Consider the following 23957-nt stretch of genomic DNA (forward strand, 5'->3'; position numbering starts at 1 on the left):
CACTACACCAGCCCCATCTCACTCCCTGCTGGGTGAGCAGGATTGCCCTTCCTCCGTACTGCCTAAAGAAATATTGGCCTCAATTACATTCTCTGCAACACTGGCCTAGAACACAAGCAAGGCAAGTTGATCAGAAGAAGAGAAGCAAGAGAGTAAAGGCTTTATTTACCTCAAGATGTGGGAGAACATCCTTTCTGAATTATCACAGAGCAGATTAATGGATCGTGACCAGATGTTCCTTTTTGTAGCCAGAATCAATGCCCCACCTTGCCCCACCTTCTCAACATACCAACACCACCCAGAAGTGCTTCATGTAGGGTATTAAAAAGCCACTTTCTTTAGAGACCATGGAGAAAACCTGGAGGCTGTGTGTTTCATGTAGCTACACATATGGGGTTCTCATTTTAAAGAGTGATGCTGCATCACTGCCAAAGCATTAACACAACAACCAATATTCATTAAAATCTCATCATGTGCTGAGCACAGAGTGGGCACCATTTGGGCTAGCAGGGGATAAAAGACAATATTCCCATCATGAAAATAGTAAAAAGTCAAAGAACAAGCCACAAGGTGCTATCAAAGAGTGCAGGATAAGGTCCAATGAATGCCGTCAGCATACTTCTAAAGGGAAAGTCACTTCCCACTGTACAGGTTAGAACAGGTGATGAATGAGTTGGAGATTTGAGCTGGGGTTCAAAGGTTGGATAGAAAAGACAGCAAGTGATGTCCAAGTATGAGAAATAATGAGCCAAAAGAGAGAAATGTCTGAGCCCAAGGCAGGCCCAGGGCACCATGAGTAAGTAGATCAGCATATTTGTTTCCTAGGCTGCCATAACAAAGCACCACAAATTGGGTGATTTAAATTAACAGAAATGTATTCTCACACAATTCTGGAGGCTAGATGTCTGAAACCAAGGTGCTGGCAGAGCCGTACCAGAAGCCTCCAGAGGAGAATCTGCTGCATGCATTCCTCAGCTTCTGGTGTTGCCAGCAGTCCTTGGCTTGTAGACACATCACTGCAGTCTCTGCCTTGTCATCACATGACGTTTCCCCTGTTTGTGTGTCTGTCTTTACCTCTCACTCCTTGCAGATATGTGCCTCTGTGCCTCTTGTCCTCTTTTACAAGGATATCAGCCAGGTTGGTTTAAGGCCCCTTACTCCAGTATGACCTCATCTTAATTAATTACATTTGCATTTGTTTCCAAATGAGGTAACGTTCTGAGATTCCAGGAATGACATGAATTTTGAGGACACTATTTAACTTAGTACAGTTAGTTTGGCAAGAACAAAGGTATCAAAGGGGGGAAAAGCAGGAGATTCGTGTGGAAAGAGACGTGGGGTCAGATGTTGAAGGGCATGAATGCTAAGGATTTTGTTTCTGTTCTGTAAGCAAAGGAAAATGATTGAAGATTTTGAACTTGGAATAGTCTCTACCTTCAAGTGCTCATAATTAGATTAGAGAGTAAAAGATTGGGGGAATTTAAGAGATGTTGCCGTCATATAGGGTGGGTTAGTGATGGAATCATTTCCATGATTTACTGAAAAAATCAAAAACCCTCCCTGAATTTCAGACTCTATGTTTCTTTTGTAGGGAAACACTGGAATTATACTGTATATTAGTTTTCCTTTATTCTGTTTTCCAGGTGAAAGAAGAAGAGAGTAAAAATATATTTCTAATGCATTCTTAAAATGCCCATTTTGGTTCTGTTGTTTAATACAACATTCATTGTCTTTGTAAGTTGCTTATAATCTGTGTCGGTAGTGATCTGAGTCAGTGTTAGTTGCTATGGAATAGTGAGCCCTAATTCATCTTCCCTTGTGTTGTTTCCTGGAGACATAAATGTCAACCCAGAATCATAGAACTGAAATGTCTCAATCTCTACAAACCGCTCACCTTGCAGAAGAGGAAACTGAGGTTTGAGTAGTTTATTCAACTTTCCCAAGACCACAGAACTGATTAGTGATAGAGCTGGGTCTAGAATATGATCCAAAGTCATAAACCTGTGTTTTCTCTAATACTCATGTATTTAATACATCCATTACTCAAGGCAAGTCCAGTCCCCTAGTCAGAAAAAAATAAATTTATTCCTCTGTAATCTTTGTATAAACACATATCCAGCATCTACTAAATGCATAGTTTTCCTTTACTCTACTCCTTAACTCACTGTTTATTAAACTTTTTTTTGAGATAATTGTAGATTTACATGTAAGTGTAACAAATCATAGTGGTGCTGTGTACTCTTTGCCCAGTTTCCCCCAAAGGTAACCTCTCAATGCATTTTTTAAATGACACTTTTCCAAGGTAGGGCATATGAAATGTCTTTAAAATCACAATCTCAAAAGCAACTGTTTCACATCAAGTCACCCAACTGTGATTTTCCATCCCTTGTACCATTAAATTATTATTATTTTTATTATTATTTGAGATGGAGTCTCGCTTTGTCACCTAGGCTGGAGTGCAGTGGCATAATCACTCACTGCAGCCTCAGCCTCCCGAGTAGCTGGATTTACAGTCACATGGGCACATGCCACACCTGGCTAATTTTCTGTGTTTTATTAGAGATGGGGTTTCACCATGTTGAACTCCTGAGCTCAAGTGATCCACCTGCCTCAGCCTCTCAAAGTGTTGGGATTACAGACGTGAGCCACTGTGTCCAGCCCCCTTGTACCATTAAATTCTAAAATGTGCTCTGGCCATGTTCTAGACCAGGTCTACATGAGAAAGAGAAAACATGACGGACAACAATGACCAGGAAATAGTATTGGGAAATAACTTCTCATGTGAGTCTAGGGAGAGTAGAGACACAAAAATTAAGCCAATGTATGAATGTCTCCATGGCATCCCGAGAGAAAGGCCCTTGTTCAGAGCATTGCTGAACATGTACCAAAGCTCCCGAGCAGAAATAAAGTGGAATCATTAACCACACCTGTATATTTACTTGAATATCAATTCAGGTTTTAGCACTATAGTGTTATTGATGGGTGGATCCTTGTTTTGAAACAACTTTCTAGCCACCCTTTTTTAAAAAAATCATTCCATTAACTTCCTAACCTAGAGTAGGTTAGAGTCTTTTCTGTCATTCACCTGGGAAACACTGAGATGCTGAATGCCTTAAATGCCACAGTGAAATCAGAAGCTAAACTGGGATTAGGAAGCAGAGGTACCTGAATAACCACCATAAAGCCATTTTGCCTCTCAAGAAATCTTAAGCTAAACAGAGGAAAGTCTAATAGTGAACACTTCCAGAGGACAACCAGTCCATTGGTGGTTTTCCATAGCTGGAACCGGGCACTCACTGTCTGCTTTCTTCATCTCTGGAGAGCAAGGACCAGGATGATGAAAGCGTGATTTTTTTTTTCCCTCCTTTTAATCCCAGTTCAGAGAACTTCCAATGTATGGTCTCAAGAGTAGCATATTTTTAAAATTCCATTATTGAGTGATTTCCTATTATCAACATATCAACAGGCTGCTTTTTAAACAGAAGAAAACCAGTTAAAAAAAAATTCTAATTTCTCATTCAAGGTCAAAGGTTTTTAGTGATCAGAAAAGTATAGATGTCTTCTGAGAAGTTACTAGGAATTTTAGTAACTAAAATTATTCAGTGCCCTTGAGGGCTTGCTGGTGAGTCCCTCTCCTGTGTGAATCAACCAGTGCTCACTTCCATGGCAACCATGTGTAACACTCCAACGGGAAGAATGACTTGATGCTGGAGAATAACCAGGCTGGAGAAACTCGTAACAGAAGATCCTAAATCTCTCTGAAATACTAAGAGCAAAAACTAAAAATCTAAGTGGAAGGAAAGAGCCAAACTCCCATGATCTCAAGACAGACATGAAAAATCCCCGAGAGCAGCCTGCCGGGGGGATGAGAGCGCCTTCTCTGCCAGGTTAGAACCGACACTCCTCTTCCTGATTAAATAGCCAGCACGGAAGAGGCCCTGTCATGCTTCTGGTTGCTTAATAACCCCAGAGGCAGACACACTGTAGGCTGTGGAGTTCCGTTCTTGCCTTGAATAAGGAGATGCTGACAGGTTCTCAACCAGCCCCCACACCTTGTTCCTGGTCTCAACATCTTCTCTGCCTACTAAGAAGCCGCTTGTGCCTAATTGGAAATTTGAATTTGTCCAGTTCTTCTGTCTTCCTCCTACCTCCAGGTCCTTGGATTACCAGTCAGTGGAATAATTCTGCAGGGCATTTCCTGGTAGTCTTCTTGATGTGATAATTACACTTGCCCATGTATTACACGTCTGTCACATGGATCCTTAGCTCTTAGATATTTCTCATCTTGAGTTTCTGAATTTTCAGCTGTGCCCTTTATCTTTCTCTCCCAATTCAAGATCCAAGTCCATTTATATAGAAGGTCCTTGTTTTGCCATCTCCCTCCTCAATCTCATCAACTCTCGCAACCTATCATCGGCCTGCTTACCCTGGCTTCATCCCCTTTCTGTCACTCTCATGCATTTGCTGGATTTATCATTTCCTCTAAAACTTTACACTGGAGCAAAGCTAAAGAGGGGTGCGGGAATGAGGACAAGAAAGAGCTCTGTCTCTAGGAAGCTCATGCATGTTAAGCCATGTAAGAGACAGGGGCACCTGCCAGTATCTATCGAAGTGTGAATAAAAGGTCTGCTCAAATTTGGGATTCTGTTGATTCTCACTCAGATCACTGATCTCAGGAATTCTACGCTGAGTGCAGAGTGTGTACTTGCAAACTTTTAACAGTGGCTGACAACTAAAATGGCCCCAGATGCCATTTCAGAGCACCTTGATTAACTAAAAATCTCTAGGTGTGTTGGTGCATCCTCCCTCTATCTGCTCAGAGAACCAGCAATGGAATTATGATGGCACTGAAACAGAATTCAACCCTGATGATAACAGGCCTACTGATCAGGAACAGTAGGATGTGACCATTGCTTGCAAATGCTGGTTTTGCTATCATCTTAGGATATGTGACTCGAAGAGACAATCATAAGATGAGATTTCCTTTTTTACCCATTTCATGCTTGACAATGAGTATTATTTTTTAGCAGTGATTGGCAGAAATAGTAAAATACTTAACCTATCTAATAGTATTTAATAAAGGTCTTTTGTCTCCAATTGGCACAGAGAGTTTAATTTAAGGCTTATATATGGGAACATTTTAATTAATAGGCATACTCTTACTGACATATTTTAAAATAATACTTCACTAACCTAATGTCAGAGTCAGAAGCTTTAAAATATCATCAGGATCACAGAAATTGTAAGCCTGGCAAAAAAAAAAAAAAAAAAAAAAGGCACTTCAGAAATATTTGTTGAATATTTGACAACTGGAAGATTGAGTTGCATGTCCAGTGAGAATGACCCTTAAATTTAGTGGCTTCTTTTTTTTAGATGGAAACTTTTAGAGCACAATGCATATAATCTAATGATCTTCAGGTACAGGTCATCAGGAAATGGACCATCTTGTAACTCAGATCCTATTCACAAATGCCCCTTCACATTTTAAAATGTCTACTTGGGCTAAAAGTTGAAAGGTATAAGCTACTAGAAATAAAAATGTTGGAGCTTGATCCCTAAAAGTCAGACTGGTACGAGGAGAAGTAAAATTTCTTAGCTGTGTGTCCAAGTTGTAAAAATAATTGACAAGTTTGTTTTTTACTTCATGAAAAGAATTAAGTACCAGAAAACCTCAACTCTGATTCCATTTCTGCCATTGCCTTGCTGTGTAGTTTCAGAAAAATTAATAAACCTCTCTTGATGTTGGGTTCCTTTAAACAGGCAAGGCATGTTTACCATCCTTAATTCTCTGCATTGTTAGCAGAAACAAATATGTTACATGTGCAATATAAAGTGCTATCAGTGATACATTAATGACCCACGCAAACTGTTACTGACTTGGAGTCACCATCGCCTCTTCTCCATTCTCCACTGCATTGCAGGGGATAAACCCGGAGCCACCCACTGTTGCTAGAATGCCTTTCTCCATATGGTTCCAGGCAACAGTCAGCCAATGAGAGGCATTCTCATGAGATGTGGAGGAAGAGAAGCCATTATTCCCTAGTGGCAGTTTCAAATAGATATGTGGGAAGATTACAGACATGAGGCCAGTAGTGGCTTCTGGAAAAGCACCTAGGAATCACACACTTCATCCTGCAAGTAGCTGAGATCAATGGTAGCAGTTCATGAAGACTTTTGATGTTTGTAGCGGCTTCCTGGTGAGCTCCCATGAATCACCCCCATCTGGTTGAAATTTCCTTTATTTTTCACTGCCCTTCCCTTTTCAATAGCTTCCTAAGCCTTGAAACCCTTCCTCTTTGGAATCCCTGGATGGGCTTCTGTTTTCCCAAGTGAACCCTGTTGATCCATGACCTTAAAATTCATGGATCAACAGCTTCCTTCTGAATCATGCCTATGATCTTTAACGTGAAGAGAAAGTTATTCATTCAAAGGAAAATGTCCTGAGTGATTTCGTTTCTGGCCATATAGTGAAACAGTAACTTGAAAAAAAATATTTTATAAGACACCCAAAACATTGAATAAAATATTTCTTAAAACCTTTTAAAATGCTTGGCTTACCAACAAGAAAGTTATGGAAATTCCCAAAAGCTAAAATAAAGCAGCATAAAAGGTACCAAGAAGAGTGAGGTAAAGGCAATATTTGAAGAGATAAACATTGATTATTTCCCAGAACGTATGCAAAAGTAATCCTCAGATTCAAGAGTTACAACATAAATTCCATGCAGGACTAAGGCTGGACTGAAACCACTCTCATCTACCTACTGTGTGACACTACAGAAACTTTAGACAGAAAAGAGGATCCAAAAATTAACCAGAGTAATAGGATGGATTTCCTAAAAAGAAACTATGGTTAAACTGATAGCTGATTTCTTAATAGCAATAGCAAAGCCAGGGATGGAATAATAGCTCCAAAGTGCTGAAGGAAAAACCTGTCAACCTATTTACTCACTGAAAGTGTCTTTTACAATAGAGGCAAAACAAAGACATTTTCAGCCACACTAGAGCAGATTTCCCCACCCACAAGTCTTCTCTGAAGGAGATGCTAAAGGGAATACTCTAGAAAGAAGAAATAGGATCTCAGAACGGAGGTTTGGATACTAAAAGCAATGGAAAAGAATTTGTCCAATGTGTAGTGATTAAAAATACAAAAAATCCTCCAAAATGAGCTAAAATGCTGAGCAAAAATAGAGTGTAAAGAGGGGGTGATTGGAATAGAGGTATTCTAAGGTGCCGTTGGACTGTTGGAGGGTGAGGGGCTAGAGACAGTGACCTATGTCAGCCATGACCAGGTTAAATATGCATGTTATACTTTCTAAAATAACCACTCTCATAATACGTACGCATGGAGGGTATGACCTCCATGTCAGCAGAAGAGGAAATATTGACTAGAAAAAATATTAATGGGAATTTGAATCCATGGTGAGAAACTATCCTGACATATTGGAAGTGGTATGGGGTAGATTAGAACCAATTCATATGGGAGATGGGAGACGACATAGTGAAAAGGCCTTTTGTGCAAGCTTATATTCCTTCCTGCTGGAAACATCTCTACTGTTCTTGAAGGCACAGATTTCTACACTATGCAAATAATCGCTAATTCCAATTAATAATGTAGTCAGATCCAGGAGCAGTGGTTCACGCCTATAATCCCAACACTTTGGGAGGCTGAGCCAGGTGGATTGCTTGAGCCCAGAAGTTTGAGACCAGCCTGGGCAACATGGCAAAACCCCATCTCTACAAAAAATACAAAAATTAGCCAGGTGTGGTGATGCATGCCTGTAGTCTCAGCTACTTGAGAGCTTGAGGCAGGAGAACTACTTAAGCCTGAGAGGCAGAGGTTGTAATGAGCCAAGATCGTGCCATTGCACTCCAGCCTGGGTGATTAAGCAAGGTTCTTATCTCAAAGTAAATAAATAAATTAAATAACACAGTCAGATTGGGGAGGATCATATGCAGGAGGTCAGAGTACATTTCAGAGGAAAATGCAAAGTTTCTAAAACACTCATTTTAAAGGGACAGGCATCAGCAAAGAAAGAGAACTAGTGATTAAAGAATTCATTTTGTTCATCCCTTTATTAGGGACAGGCTGCTATGTAATAATGCTAAATTGTGATTATAGATGAATTTGCTGGAGTGTGGTCCTTTCTGATCCTCTCCTGGAGGAGAGACCCATAGGGTTTCTGGCAATTAAGAAAAGGCTCTTGATCATAACGTGATTGCTTGAGGTGTTCAAATTGCCTGCCTTTCAGGCTAGGCAATGTGACAATTAAGGATGAGTTTGCATTTGTTTCCTGGTGCATGCTGTTTATTTAGTTTGCATATTATTAAAGTCTCAAGATTGGGTTTTAATGCACCCAGGATTGCCTGATCTACTTGGCTGTTAGTGTCAGCATGGAAATTAGGCACACAAGCCTGCAGGACTACCTGGGCCTCCTCAGGAGAGGAGAGGTGAAATGCAAGTCCTATTTGTTAACTGGGATTTTCTGCCATCAGGGATTTAACCAGAAACCAAACTCTCAGGTCTGCCCCAGGCCTGCACTGGCTGCCTAATGCCCCAAGGTGTAAATTCTTCCAACATAGTGGCTGTTTTTAAATTTTCCCCCAATTTTCCAACCCCTTTTATTCTTGTGAATATTACTGGGGCCTTTTATCCCTTTGGCTTTACTGGAAGCAGAATGGCACCTGCTGCTTGAGCAATTTTCTGAGTCCTGTTCTCTGGCCTCCAGTCTTTGGAACTGACTACTCCATAAGATGAAAGTAAAGATGTGGAAAGTGGAAAGACAACCCTTCTTCCTACCACCCGAAGCAGAGGCACACCTCAAGTCATAGCTTCATTTTCCTGAGCCCTGCACTGTTTCTTACAAAGATTTTCAGAGGTGGGAGAAGAGTTGGCTAATTGGGAGTTCCTCTGGGGCACACACTGTCACTCAAGCACACAAGTGTGCTTCTTGGAATGGACAGCCCGAGAGTGTTGCCCTCAGACCTGTACTTAGGATCTATTCTTATTCTGCTCATTCATCATATTCTAGTCACCAATTATCTCCATGTCACCAAATTCTGGGGACCTGTTTTTGCCCCCATCTTCCTCACCTCTCAGCAGCACTGGGCACCTCTCTCTCCTTGAAACTCTGCTTCCTTAACCCTTTGATGCCACACTCCCTTGTTCTTCTCCTACCTCGGTTTCTGCTTGCATCCCCTGCTTGCCCTCTAAAGGATGGTGTTCTTCCAGGCTTCCCACGGGACCTCTGCTTTGCTAATGCCCTTTCCCCAGTAACGGGCATCCATTCATTTCCATGGCTTTTGTTCTCTCCATGTGCTGAGTGTCCAGCTCAGATCTCCCTTGAGTTCCAGATTTGCATAGCCAGCTGCTACCTGACCTTGCTACTGTATATATCAGTAGGCATCTCACAGGTATCTATGAATCAACATGTACAGAGCTGAATATGTTATATTCTCACTGAATATATTATATTCTCGCTGAATATATTATATTATATTATATTATATTATATTTATTATATTATATTATAAAATCTCACTGAGTATATTATATTCTCATCTGTTCTGAGCATCTCCATCTCAGGAAATGGAACCATCATCCTCCCAATTGCTCAAGACAAAAACCAGCATTGACCCTGCCACCTCCCTCCACTCTATCCATTCCATTAGCTACTCTTATCCATTCTACCTCCAAAATAGGTAGCAAATCTGTTCACTTTCTAGCTCCACCACCAACACCCTTGTGGCCATGTTTATTTCTCACCTAAATACAACATCACCAATCTGGTCCTCTTGCTTTCATTTTCAGGCCTCTACAGACCACGGCAAAATCAATTGGAAAATGTTATTTCCCTTTTTGATACTCAGCAGTGGCTTCCTGCTTCACTTAGAATAAACCTGAACTCCTTCCTATGGCCAACAAAACCTGGTAATCCTGGGCCCTGCTTAATGCTGCAGATACAGATTGAGCTTCTCTCCCCCTGGCACTCCATGTTCCAGCCATTCCAGGCTTTACTGTGCCCTGCAGCTCTTGAAGTTCTTTCTTGAACCTTAGCATGTACTGCCCCCTTGCCCAAGACACTCCCCGTCTGCTCTCCCATGGCTCACCTTTAGGTCTCATCTTAGACATAGTCTTCTCAGAATGGCCTTCCCTGACTGCCCTTCCATGAAGTTTGTTCCTCCACTTGTGTTCTGGTACCTAGATTCCTGTTTGTTTTCCTTCACAGCACATATTGCAGTTGGTATCTTTTCTTACTTGCTCATAGGAAATCTTGCCCATTGACTGTAAGGTCTGCAAGGCCAGGGACCACATCTGTCCACCTCCCGATCCTTAGCACCCCACACAATGCCTGGCATGTAGTTAGGCACTTAATGATCATGGCATGAGAGAATGAATGAAGACTTCGTCTCTTACTTTAGTGGTTTCTCTGTGACCTTGACTGACCCCAGAGTTCTTCTTCCTTTGGGGTAGAGTGGGGTGTGCTGGGGCCAAGGAGCATTAGAGGGAGAGGGAAAGCCTTTAGCGACCCACAGTGTCAGTGTCTGTAGCTGACACTGTATATTTGGAAACTTTGGAGTGTTCTTTTATACAGAAGGTTGTAAATGAGGACACTGCTAGGAAGCTTACTGATGCCTTGAAATATCTATCGGGCTTTTAGTCGTTACATCTGAGACATGTGGTCTAATCATGACTGACTTATGTTCAAAGAGATGCATAGAGTCATCATTTACATATATTTTGCTTGAGGAGAAATAATGTCTGTTCTGATTGGTGCTATAGCTCAAAGCATATACTATCTGGCAGAAAGTTTTCTAGGCTGATCCTTTCCTCTCTACATCCACCGTGGCCAGATGTTAATTAGGTAACTGTGTATTCATGTCTCCAAAGAATTAGTGAATCAAAGAGAAAAGGTGGCAGAGTCTGAAATTAAGCAGAGGAATAAGGACACGATCATGGCGGTAACCAGATGAAAGAGAGGCCATCGGGGAAGAGGAAAAACAGTTGAAAAAAGGAACAGCCCCTTTCTGTCTCTGTGAAAGCCTGTGATAGGTCAGTTTCCCTCCTCATCACTATTTCTGGCCTGCTGCTGGCCCTGGGAGACATACTTGATACTACCAAACCAGGGGTTCCTGTTGATGGGCAAAGAAGCTAGGAATGAGGTTCATTCGTTGTGCATGTGAAAAGTAAATCCATGCCTGTGAAACTCCACAAATAGAAACAGAACAAGTTCTTTCGTGGCTGCTATGGAACTTGAAGTTTTAACAATCCAATAGTAATCAAGTTTCTTCTTATGTTGAGGGCAGAATAAAAAGAGAAGCCTCGTAAAGGCAGAGAAGATTTCAGCATTTCTCTTCCTTTTATTAGAAACTAATTAACCCGGGAAAATTCAGCTTGAAAGCTAAAGTGCACTACGCAAACAAACAAAACAAACCCTTGTGCTTTTATGTCTTCTGAATTTGGAAACCAAAAGTGTACAATCATTTCAGAGGGATATTCTGGAGAGCTCGCCTGGTACAAATTGGTTACGAATAAAAGCGTGTGTGTGTTTTCAGCATCTCTCTCTAAACACAAGTAGGAACTCTTAAAAGCTACATTGTACTATTCTGTGGTGAGAAGGAATTTTGTGACCTTTGGAGAAATTTTCTTTCAGTTTTTCCTAAGAAGACCATGATAAGGAAGTGAGCCACATTTCTTGGCCATGGGAAGTTTGTCTCAATGCCCCAGGCTTGCGTTCTCAGGAGTGTAGAGGGTTCTAAGCAAGTGGGCTTGTTGCCAACTGGTCCTGCACGGTAGGTGCCTAAATTTTATACTTACAAACTTGTTAAGATTCCCAGCCATCCTCAGGGTTGTGGAATTGATGGCAGTGGCCTCTGGGGAACATCTCTTTGCTGATCTTCCCTCAGTGTTCAGGCTCCTGGCTCCACATCCAAGAATCCACTTAGCAGGAGGTTGAACCCTCAAAGTCCCAGACACTCAACAAGAAGTGGAGGACTTAGCCTGGAAGGAAGGACAGGCTCATTGGAAACACAAGGGGCAAGCTCCTGGCCTGCATGCTTACCAACAGCCTTCTTGTCTGGAAACCCAGGAGATTTGGTGCTCATGCCTGACTACCTCTCCAAAGCATTGGACACTTCTCTCCTGAAATAGTTCTTTCCCTCTTTTCCTTACCTCCGGAATTTCTGACCACTCCTGTCAATCAACCTTGCAAAATGCTTTTGTTTTGCCTATCTTTTGAATCAAGAATTCTCAACCAGGATGGATTGTGCCCTGTAGGGGACATTTGGCAATGTCTAGAGACAACTTTAATTGTCACAACTTTGGGGGATGGGGAAGGCATGCTACTAGGTAGAAGCCAAGGATGCTGCTTAACATCCTACAATGCGCAGGCCAGCCTACCTCCCACTACAAAGACTTATGGATTCTAAAACATTGACAGTACAGAGGTTTAGAAACTCTGACTCAACTGGTGTGTCTCCACAGTGCTTTCTCCTATATGCTTTATTCTTCCTCCAACTCATATACTCTTTGGGTTATCTCAACTACTACCACTTAATACAGTGATGTTGACACTCTGATGGCTCCCAAAACTCTGTCTCCAGGTGGATTTCTCCTCTGAGTGTCAAACTCATAAATCTACTAAGCCACTGGACATCTTTAGCTTGACATCCTATAGATGACCTTCTGCTTTTGTTTTGTTTTGCTCTTGGATTCTCAGAAAGAAAAAAGTTCATGGACGGGCAGGGTGACTCATGTCTATAATCCCAGCACTTTGGGAGGCCAAGGCAGGCAGATCACTTGAGGTCAGGAGTTCGAGACCAGCCTGGCCAATGTGGTAAAACCCCATCTCTACTAAAAATACAAAAATTAGCCAGGTGTGATGGCGCACGCCTGTAATCCCAGCTACCCGGGAGGCTGAGGCAGGAGAATCGCTTGAACCCAGGCAGCAGAAGTTGCAGTGAGCCGAGATCATGTCACTGCACTCCAGTCCGGGCGACAGAGCGAGACTTCGCCTCAAAAAAAAAAAAAAAAAAAAAAGGAAAGAAAGAAAAAAATGTTCATAATTGAAAAAATAACCTCTCACATGTAGTTATATGTTTTTAATAATAGGGAATTAAAATTAACTTTTATTTTGAAATAACAAAACACAATATAGTGGCACATTCTGAGATCATTAGATACAGCTTAGGAATGTCACAAAAGCTGTTGAAGGGAAATCCTTGAGTCTTTTAGAATAGGAAGATTTTGCCATAACCCTTTCTTTGATTTAAACAAGAACGTATTGTCTTTCGTTGTGGACACCAAAGGCTTGATGTGGTGCTGCCTACTGTGGTCTAACACTTTCAGAGCCTCCTTTACATAATGCCTTAGGACTAGCCTAGTCCTAGATTGACACTGTAGGGTTACAATAGATATAAGTTGAAACTTATTAATTTTTTTTTAGTTCAAAGACCATATCTTATATACCTTTCAGTTACCTAGAATGCTGAAGCAGAACTGTTTCTCAAGAGATATTTGACAGGTATTGAATGAAGGCATTTCCTGGGAAAACAACTTCTTATCTTTTACCTTTAGGCGCTACTTGTTAGCCATTCCCTTCTCCACTGGCAAGAGGTACATACACACACACACACACACACACACACACACACACAGAGAGAAAGAGAGAGATTGACTAACCCTAAATCAACTGATTATGTGCATTTAGGAAAATCACCAATGAGTAGATGCCATTCTCACAAAACAGCCTGCACATCCCGTTAGAAAACCCTGATAGGTCAGCAAGGGAGGGAAGGCCAGAGGCAGGAAGGAGAAAGTGTGGGAACATCTGTCATGGGATCAGTCATGCGGAAGGTTTGGAACCATGCCCCAGAGTTTGTGCTTACAGGGTGCTTTCCAGAACCACTAGTATCTCCCAGGGAAACCAGCTGCTTACACACTCGGAGCCCTTACTTGACATTGTGATGAGATATCGGAAAGGAAGGGATGGGACGCTGAGACACAGTTTCCCAAAAGTGAGAGCAGATCCCCATGCTTCCTAAACTTCCTCTTTCTTTAAAAGAACAATCTCCTTCCTCCAACTTGGAGCAGCTTTCCATAGAGCTGCCCATCTGTTTCTGTCTTTAAAACAAGTCTCCTTGTGCACCATGTGAAGCCAGGCAAAGAAGCATGGAGGAGAGTGAATTACAGATTGATGAAGAGGAGGGGCATGGAGGAGATACCAAGCAAAACCCGGGGGCCTTTCTACCTGGCCCCATCTCGGAATGTAGAGCCACAGACCAGTGAGTCTCAAGATGAGCAAAGAACAGTCTCTGCTGGCTCCATATCTTCTGACTTCCTGCAGGGCTGCCAGCTCCTGTTCAGTGGTGCCTTTTCATTGAGTCTACCATTTAGTGACTATAGAGTGGGCACCCATTGATTGTTTCTAAGAGTCATACTTTTTCACAGGCTTTTCTGTAGCCCCCGTGTTAGTCCATTTTGCATTGCTGTAAAGAAATACTTGGGACTGGGTAATTTACAAAGAAAAGAGGTTTATTTGGCTGACAGTTCTGCAGGCTGCACAGGAAGCATGCTTGGCTTCTGGTGAGCTTTTACTCATGGCAGAAGGCAAGGGAGATGTCATGTCACATGGCAAGAGAGGAAGAGAGGCAAGAGAGAGGGGAGGGGGTGCCAGGCTCTTTTTAAGAACCAGATCTCACGGGAACTAAGAGTGAGAACTCGCTCATTACTCAAACACACCAAGCTGTTCATAGGGGATCCACCACCATGACCCAAGCACCTCCCACTGGGCCCCACCTTCAATACTGAGGATCAAATTTCAACATGAGATTTGGAGAGGACAAATATCCAAAGTATGTTGATCTCCAACACCCATTTCCAAGCTTTGGGGTGCCATTTACAGCTGTAAGAAAGCCTTAAGGTCACCAGCTGGAAGTGGGGTTGATTCTGCAACCCTCCCATCCTGGACGCAGCCTGCTATGTGGGTGCTGGAGTCCAGTGAAGCAAGTCTGGGTTGGTTTCCCAGGCTGTGCAGAAGACCTGTCTTCCTCTTCTGCCCCACTTTGTTTCATTGACTCGTTCATTAATGTCACTGATGTTAAGTGGCCAGAATAGGTTAAACACTGTAGGCACTAGAGAGAAAATGGTGACCCCAAGCCTTGAGTTGCTTCCATCTCTGGAAGACTTTGGTCAGTATTAGGTGAATGTATGAGTGTTATATCATGATAGGAATGAGCACAGGAGCCTTCAGTTCTGCCAAGAAAAGGTGCCTGCTGGAGTTTCAGGGTTCAGCTGAGGGTCACTGAGCCCTGTAAAGTGATGTGAAGGCCAAGGGGGTTGAGTGAAGGAGACACAGGTGAGTGCCGTATCCGCAGTGAGAGGGGAAACCTGGTCTTCACATGGGAGTGCAGAGTAATTAGAGGGTGGGCACGGGAAGAAAGACAGATCCCTGGGACCTCTGCAGACCTCATTAAGGACTCAATCCTACGGTGGACAGGTGCACAAGAGAAACAGTCAAAATATGTGTTAAGGAGAGGCTGGAGGGGAGTCCTGAAAAAATAAATGAGAGCTTTGCCCTCAAAGAGTTTATCATCTCTTTGAGAAAAGGAAGGGAAAAAAACACATGAAATTGACAGTGTAAAAAACAAATTGGAATGTTGTTAAGCAGTGAAGCATTGAGTGCAGACCAACAGAGCCGCAGAACAGACGGAAGAGTGAGCATCCCATGAGAAGGCAGGACGGGCCACAGCCTCACAAACACAGAAAGGCTGGGGATGGTTTCCTTGGTGAGGCTTCTTATTTGCAGTAAAAGGGTTCAACATTAGCATTGACTCCTTTAATTTCTCCAAGTGTTTAGATCTCTGTGTTATCAACAGTGGTAATGCCTGCACTACAGGCTTTAAACAAAGAATAAAATCCTGGCTGGTGTCCGATTCACAACTGGAACAAAAACAAACGAAACACCCATGGGGAAAATGGTACTTCTGGAGTTCCTCTACTGCTCAGATCACATAAGGCTACAAAAATATAAAATATTACCTCCTCACTGGCAGCATCTCCTTCACTTGATTGAGCTTCGTTATTTTGCCTTCAGATGTTATCAGTTTATGGAATCTAGACCTCTGAACTGTTTGTTATGAGGACACTGTTGAGGTCACTATGAGGCTTAGTCCCGCTAAAATGAAAATACAATGGTAGTAATTTCTTTCAGGCTTAATGCCTAGGGGGAAATCTTTAATTTCTCCAAAAAACAAAAAATAGGAAGTGTGTACATTTCATCTTGCTCTTTTTACTTTATCTGTCTGGAAGCATATTGCTGAACTTGAATCTCAACAATAGAAGCCCAGTAAGCTTTCTGATTGGTGTATTTGTGTTTCAATGTTCTTCTGAGTTCTAATTTTCGTTTCTATCTTCTCATGTTAATAAATGGGCTTTTTGGGTAAGGTATCTCAAAGATGTATGGCATTAGTTGGGAGAGAAAAAATTAAAGAGTTAAAAAATTTTAAAAAAAGGAAGAATACTAGAGAAGAAAAATGGGTTGAAACAAAAGGATAATAAGGAGACTGAGGAGAAGAGAGGGAGCCTGCTGAGATGCTCTGAGAAATAAGAGATGAGATGAGGGAAGGTGATAGATAGTGCACAGAGGCAATAGAGAGCCACCGAAGGTTTTTGAGCTGGGGAGTAGCAACATTAAAACTTGTTTTTTAGGTTTGCCTGATTGCAATGTACCAGACTATGCACCTGATTATATGTACCAAAATAGGGAAAAGCTAAGTGATTGTATGTACCAAAATAGGGAAAAGCTAAGGAAGTGATGCCTGGGAAGATAAAAGAATAAGCAGCTATGGAAAGCATTTTGGTAAAAAAATGAATGAAGTTTGATTGTGAGGAGTAAAGGAGTCAGTCAGCCCTGACAGCAGGTGTGTAGGGTGTTATTATCGCCAGCGAGAGCTCAGTAGGAAGAAGGGATTTGGATACTTTAGAGGGTTGAGAGAGAGGGGATGGGGACAGGAAGAGGCGAATATATTCCTGATTCCTGATTGTAGGGTCCTAAGATCCCATATCTTTTTTTTTTTTTTTTTTTTTTAAATCTTATCCTTAACTGGATAGAATCCAAATTGCCACGTCTTCACCAGGCTGGATTCCTTCAAAGCCAACTAGTTTTGTAATAGAATGATGCTTTGAAATTCTGGTCAAACTACAGATTAACCCAAAGGACAGCAGTGTAGTAAGTAAAAGATCGCTTAAAAATTCTCTTCAGAAGATTCATAAAGTTGTCATTTAACCATCTGTTCAAGTCACATAAGAGTTCATAAACAATAGTGTGCTTTTCTTCCTTGGCCCAATGGGGCATTCATTTCTCTTTCTGGATCAGTAAAGACTATTCATGTTTCCCCCAAAGTTTTATTATGACAAATTTCAAACATAAAGCAAGGTTGAAAGAATTTTACAGTGAATAGCTGGGTCACCCACCACTTAGATTCTACTGTTAATAGTTTGCTGTTTTTGCTTTCTCATAGATCTCTCCACCTGTGCATCCATTGATTCATCTTGTTTTTGTGCATTTCAGAGTAAATTGCAAACATGACTATTCTTTGCCATATAACTTGCATTTGCAGGCTGGGGAACGTGTGTTAGCCCACCTAGGTTGACAGTGGAGATCAAAGAGAAGTCAGTGTCTCTTTCTGTGGGTGATTTATCTCCCTAATCCCTTCCTCCCAGTGAATTTTAATGTTGACTCTTTAATGACAGTGGTGTCTGGCCTGTGCACTTGAGTTCCTAGAAAGTAGAAAAGAGAATTTTTACAAACCCAATTCTCTTTAAAAACTTCAGCCTTTGAGACTGAAAAGACTTCTACAGGTAGCATAGTTGGAAGTTGTTTTTTTAAGTCCCGTAGAGATATAAGCTCTATAGCCTATGTGCACGTTTCCAGATTTCCAGATATCAGATTTACTTAAGGCAAAACTGTACCTTTAATAATGTAAGGAACATAGAGAATACAAATGGTCTCTGCTTTCAGATACAAAATATTCCTAAAAACATGTCACGGACCATCACCATTGTCTCTACCTGTAGGGAGTTAGAGGCAGAAATTGTAGCACAGGAAGTTAGTGAGGAGGGAGGTAAAAGTTTTTAGCCTGCAAATGGATGGTATTATCAAAACCAGAGATTGCTTTACTAGAATTTACAAAACAACTATTACTGCATGCCTTTATTGCATGCAATTTTCAAGCTTAAGAAATGTGATCCAGCAGTGTAATAATAAGCCTGGATGTGATGGCATTCGATTAAGGTTTGTTTTGCCTCCATTTCTATGTCTATTGTATTTACGTTTATGTTTTAATTGATATTTTGGTCATGTGTTTTCCCCAAAGAGATTTTGTGAAGGCTTCCATTTTTTAAAATTAAAAAATGATATATTTGATACATTGTAAACAAAAGAAATCCTCCTTAATGTACCCAGAAATGAGATCTTGTTCGTGCACTAAAACTTCACTTAAAAGTATTTATCCATTAGTACCATAAGCAAACCAAAGATATCATTGTAGAGACTTGGAGGAAAGGACCTCAGTTTGGGAAGAGCCAATATGAGGAACTAATTCTCAGATCAGAATGTGGCTTGAATAGAGGAGAGGAAGAGAGTATTAAGGCACATATGCAGCAGGTGATATAGAAACAGCATCTGCAGGAGAAAGCTCTTGATGACCCATCTGAGAGGGTAGAAATCAGTTTATTTATCTTGGTCAACTCAAAGTCAACACAAGAGATAGTCCAGAAGGGAAATGAAATAGAGGAAAGAAGTGGAGATTAGATTTTTTTATGATATCATCTGATTTTACAATATGTACAATTCAGGCTCTCTGAATTTTTTTCACTGGAGAAAATTAAGTGCTCTTGGGCCCTGTAAGAACCTTAGGATAAGAGTGTGATCAACATAGCCTTAAAGATTCGGTCTCTGGAGCCTCTATGACAGTGATGAAGACCTGTTGGCTCCATGTGTTATCTCAGTGATTAAGGCTTGCTTCTTTCTCAAAGGTCAGGCAAACTTCATCCTACTGTAAGTTTAGCCTCATATGCAGGGAAATTGTTTAATAGAGCCACTTATCTACCTGTATGGGGTGAGTACAAACAAGTGCTCAAATCATTATCGTTATTTTCCATGTTGTCACTCATGCAACTTTGCAAAAATTTTCTGTGGGCTGGTAAATCTTACTACTTATCTGCAAGGCTATTTTGTAAGCAGCAAATCTAGTGTGATTATTACACTAATACTTAAATCGATACTTCATGCTGGTAGTTCTCACTCCAAGCTATTCAGGTGAAAGTTGGCATTATATGGAGAATGATGGGGAAGGTATAATTGAATAGAAAAGGATGGGAGAAGAACAAGAGTGTCCTTATAACCGTTGCATTTGGAAAGAGACGTTTAAAGGAAAATCTACCAAAATGATGACTTTAATGACAAGGAAAGATAGCTCCACTAGATCCCCTCTGTTTACACATGCTATTGTTTTAGCCCATGATGTTTTGTTTACTTTGGAAGGAAATATTTTACCCCATCTGAGATAATTAATTTTTGTCAGCTTCACTGTTTATAAGGGAAACTGAGAAACTGTTAATTGAAATACAGAATGAGTCAGTGTTTCCAGTAATTTTTGGCAGCATTCTAATTTGTGTCAATCCCAGCCTAATTATTAGATTTTTTGGAAGCAAAAAGCATATTTGATTTTTCTCTTACTGACTTTGTTCTTCCTTTTTTTATTGAAATATGTGCTGTCTGACAAAGGTCATATGATTTATGTCAAAGTGAGGTGAACTACCCATACGTTTGAAACACCGGAAGGCTTATTGCATCATGTTTGGCTCTTCACTGCAGTTCAATATTTAGAAGGCTCTTTTCCTCATTGCTACTCCCAGCCCCAACCGGAAAATGTGATTCTTGCAAAGACCTTTTAGCTAGGATGAAGTCGAGGTATATGGCCCATCACTAATGACATCACTGAAGTAAATTTCCCAGAAGCCATCAGGGAGAATTCATTTGGAAATCCAATTGAATGTCACTTGCAAAGGGCAGCCTCCTGAAAGAGGTGACCAGTCATGCATTCCTGAGTTGTTTGTTGTAAAAGCATTAATCACCGTGAACTCATTTACTCCTAACGCGAACACAGTACATTATTCCACAGGAATTCTGTTCCAAATGATTGTTAATGTAGAGGACGGGAGCTGCTGATTGTGGGCAGGGTTAATAAAATTCGTCAGATCAATGGCCAGTATAATGGGCTTGTTAATGGTTTTTAATAGAGGTTGGATCTTCCTGGCTGCAGCAGAGTGAAGGCTGGGAGAGAGAGGCAAGTGGCTGTGCAGGGAGACAGCTCCATCTCCTGCCTGCTGAGGTGGCCTCTGGATGAAGAGAGCATCCCTGTTGGTCACTAAGCATCAGCAGGGCTCTGAGGTGGCCTTGGCTGGGAACGTAGGCACCAGCTGTGGGCTGGGGAGGGAGCCCCGGGGACAACCATACGCCAGTAGCTGGCACGCCATAGCCTCTTGCAGACCCAGGCCAGAGTCCATCTAAACACCTGAAGCCACGGATATCCCGGACCCTTGCTTGCACCCCACCCTGGGCCCACCAGTGAGATGAAGGACAACAGTCACACTGATAATAGTGACAACCCTAGCAAATGCTCTCGGAAGCTCTCCAGGGCCAGAGACCAAGCATATTCCACGCACTCACCTCAATCCCCATAGCAACCTCCCCAGAGATATGTACTATTTATTGAACCCATTTTATAACTGGGGAATCTGAAGTTCAAAGAGATTTTTGTCTCTAGCCTAGGGTTAGATTAGAAACTGTGTGCCTTTAGATGCCATGCTCTTTTATTAGAGGGAGAGACACAGAAGCTGCAGCCTAAAATCAGACTGAAGAAAGATGCAAGGTGTGATGAGGGCCTGGGAGTCTTTCCATTTGTTTCTCCAACCAGTCAGTGTGTTCAGGACCAGCCGTGAGCAAATTATGTAAAAGCTATGGCTTGTCTGCAATGCTGTTTCTCTAGGCATTGTTACTAAAATTCAGGGTGCCCAGGGCCCTTGAGATGCCCAGGTGCTCTGGGCCACCCCACTGTAGCCTTGACCGGGACACGCTGAGAGGTCCTCTTCACCCCATGCTGCCCTGTACTTACAGCCTAGTCCTTCTCGCCCTCTCCTGCCTCACCAAATGACCTCACTTGACCCATTTCTGGTCATCTGTGGGTCATCGTGATCTCCAACTGCTGTAGCCAGCTCAGCTCAGATGGGAGGAAGCTACTGCCTCCTGGGGATGCCTCCTGAGCACAAGACTTTTGTGAATGACAGCACAAGGACTGCCCAGAGCCAGCACCCAGAGTGCCAGCTGCACTGCTGGGCATGGGAACACAGTGACATTCCCAAGCTCCAGAGACTACCCTAACTAAGGGGCCAACATAGCTGCCTCCGGGCTCGGGAACAAGACGGGGTTGGAGCTTGCAGGTGGAGACTGTGGGTGAAAGAGGCAGCCACGAGCTGAGGAAATTGGCGAGTAGGAGTGAAGGAGGAATGACCGCTGGAACTACAAAAAACACAAAATACTAGCACTACTAGATGTTCTCAGTGAGCTCAGAGGATGGCAGAAGAACTTCATAAATGTTATCAATAAATGAAAAGACATGGCACACATACTCCAGTGACCTTTCCCAGGCCAGCTTCTATAATCAAGATGGGAGTAGGCTGCAGCAGTCCTTGCATGTGAAAACACTACCATTCCTAAAGTTATTTCCTTGATTATGTCATTTAAAAAAAATCTACTGTTAAGGGTTTGGAGGATGTAAGAAAACAGATGGTTATAAGGAGGGGGTGATGCAGGGAAGGAGGGGGAGGACATAGGGGTTTCAGAGGGAGGCTCACGCATACCCCACACACTTACCACCCTCAGCAGAACTGAGCTCGGTTACACCATGCTAAATGCAATAGGAAACGCAGAGATGGGTGGAACATGTTCTCCGGCCCCCCAGAGCTTACGAATATACACCATAAGTGCTAGACTACATGGCACAGGATATAAATGCAGTCGAATTGAGTGAGAGAAATTAGCAAGAGGAAAATTCAGAGACAGTATCATGGAAGATTGCACTGGCTGCAAGAACACAGAGGATTTGAATCCCAGGGAGAGAAGGCACAGTCCACACAGGGAGAGGAAGCAGGGACAGGAGGCTGGAAGTGTGAGTGAGCATGCTGAGCACAACGGAGGGTGAAAGAGACACGACGGAGGGTGAAGGAGACGGCCTTGGTCTAACGGAGGAGGGGTGTGTGTGCACGTGGGTGTGTGTATGTGTGCACAAATGTATGAATGTGTGTGAGAGTATGCAAGAGTATGGATGTATGCATGTGCATGTGTGTGCACAAATGTGTGAGAATATGCCTAAGTGTGTATGCGTGAGTGTGCGTGTTTGTGCACGAATATGTGAATATCTGTGAGAATATGCATGAACGTGTGTGTGCATGTGCATGGATGTGCATGAATGTATGAATGCATGAGTGTGAGTGCACGTTTGTGCATGAATGTGTGAATGTGTGTGAGAGTATGCATGGGTGTGTGTGCATGTGTGTGTGTGTGTTTTAGGAGAGGGCCAGGCACGGTGGCTTATGCCTGTAAACCCAGCGCCTTGGGAGGCCAAGGCGGGCAGATCACTTGAGGTCGGGAATTAGCCGGGCTTGGTGGCACATGACTGTAATCCCAGCTACTCAGGAGGCTGAGGCAGGAGAATCACTTGAACCTAGGAGGTAGAGGCTGCAGTGAGCTGAGATCATGCCACTGCATTCCAGCCTGGGTGAGTGACAGAGCAAGACTGCATCTCCACCCCACCCTGCAAAAAAAAAAAAAAAAAAAAGTGGGGACAGGGGAGCAGTGGGCAATAAGTGGGAGCAGAGAGAAGGTGAGACACAATGCAAAGACCTTGGTAGCCAGACAGAGGAATTTGGACTAATGTGGTAGGCAAGAGGGAGCCATTGTCAGTCCTTGGGCATCTAGGGAGCATGACCTGGAAAGGTTCATCTAGCAGTGTGGAAGAGGTAGACTGGAAGGGGAACAGAGAATTATGGGCACTATAGGCACCCCGGACACCCTGCCATTCTGATTTGCCATTTTCTCTCCTCCAGCACACTTTGATATTCCCCATCACATTGGCTGAAGTCGTCCTTGGGCCTCACTCCTATCCATCAAAGAAGACAGGACTCACCTTGCTGACTGCTGCCAGCATTACTTATATCAGCCGGTAAGAATCACATGGAGAAAGTCAACGTAGGCTTGTCCTTCAAGGCCCCGAGGGAAGTTCCAGAAATGCGTACTGTTCTGTCAGAATCCCTTTATCTTGGTTTAATAAGGATTTAATCATGTTTACATTTCCAGGTAAGAAGGATTCTTATTGTTTGATTTTAATGCTCATGGAAACCTCCCATGCACAGAAACATGCAGGTGTGCACACACATACACAGCAAGTCACAACTTCCCCTCTCTCTCATGAAGGATTAATCATTGCAAAGCCATGCACGTTGCTTTCCCAAGGAAATGTTGCTCCTTGGTTCTATCTTCAGTGAACATGTTCGAATGGCTGAGGGATCTGAGGCGTCTAACTACATTCTACCTAAAAAGGCATTTAGCGGGCAGAGTGGGCTAGGTTTGTCCACTCCTGTTGCCTGTTTCATTATGGGCTTATTTGCATCAGCAGTTGGCATCAGAGCTCCTAGAAGGCATTTGGGCAATGCATGGGAGACGATTTCAGTAACTGGCCTAGATTTCATCATTCAACCACCTGGCAACACTCATTTTCAGAAATGCTGCCCAATAGTCTATAATCAAGGGAACGTGCTTGGCCTTTCACCCAGTGACTGAGAAACTTTTCTTCCATTCTATAACCTTCTCATCTGGTACCATGCTTTTGCTCCTACTGAA

General features: G+C 42.5%; 1 protein-coding gene across 2 annotated transcripts in view; it reads left to right on the plus strand.

Moving 5' to 3' along the window:
• Positions 1 to 23957, plus strand: part of ADTRP (androgen dependent TFPI regulating protein) — a 72704-nt gene that overhangs the window by 28044 nt on the left and 20703 nt on the right. For both annotated transcript variants that reach the window (XM_017891178.1, XM_017891177.1), the window contains exon 5: positions 23165 to 23280. In XM_017891178.1, coding sequence (XP_017746667.1) covers positions 23165 to 23280 — 116 coding nt within the window. The remainder of the gene's footprint in view (positions 1 to 23164; positions 23281 to 23957) is intronic.

The sequence above is a fragment of the Rhinopithecus bieti genome, unplaced genomic scaffold, assembly GCF_001698545.2.
Source record: "Rhinopithecus bieti isolate Rb0 unplaced genomic scaffold, ASM169854v2 scaffold_19939, whole genome shotgun sequence".
Taxonomy (NCBI): domain Eukaryota; kingdom Metazoa; phylum Chordata; class Mammalia; order Primates; family Cercopithecidae; genus Rhinopithecus; species Rhinopithecus bieti.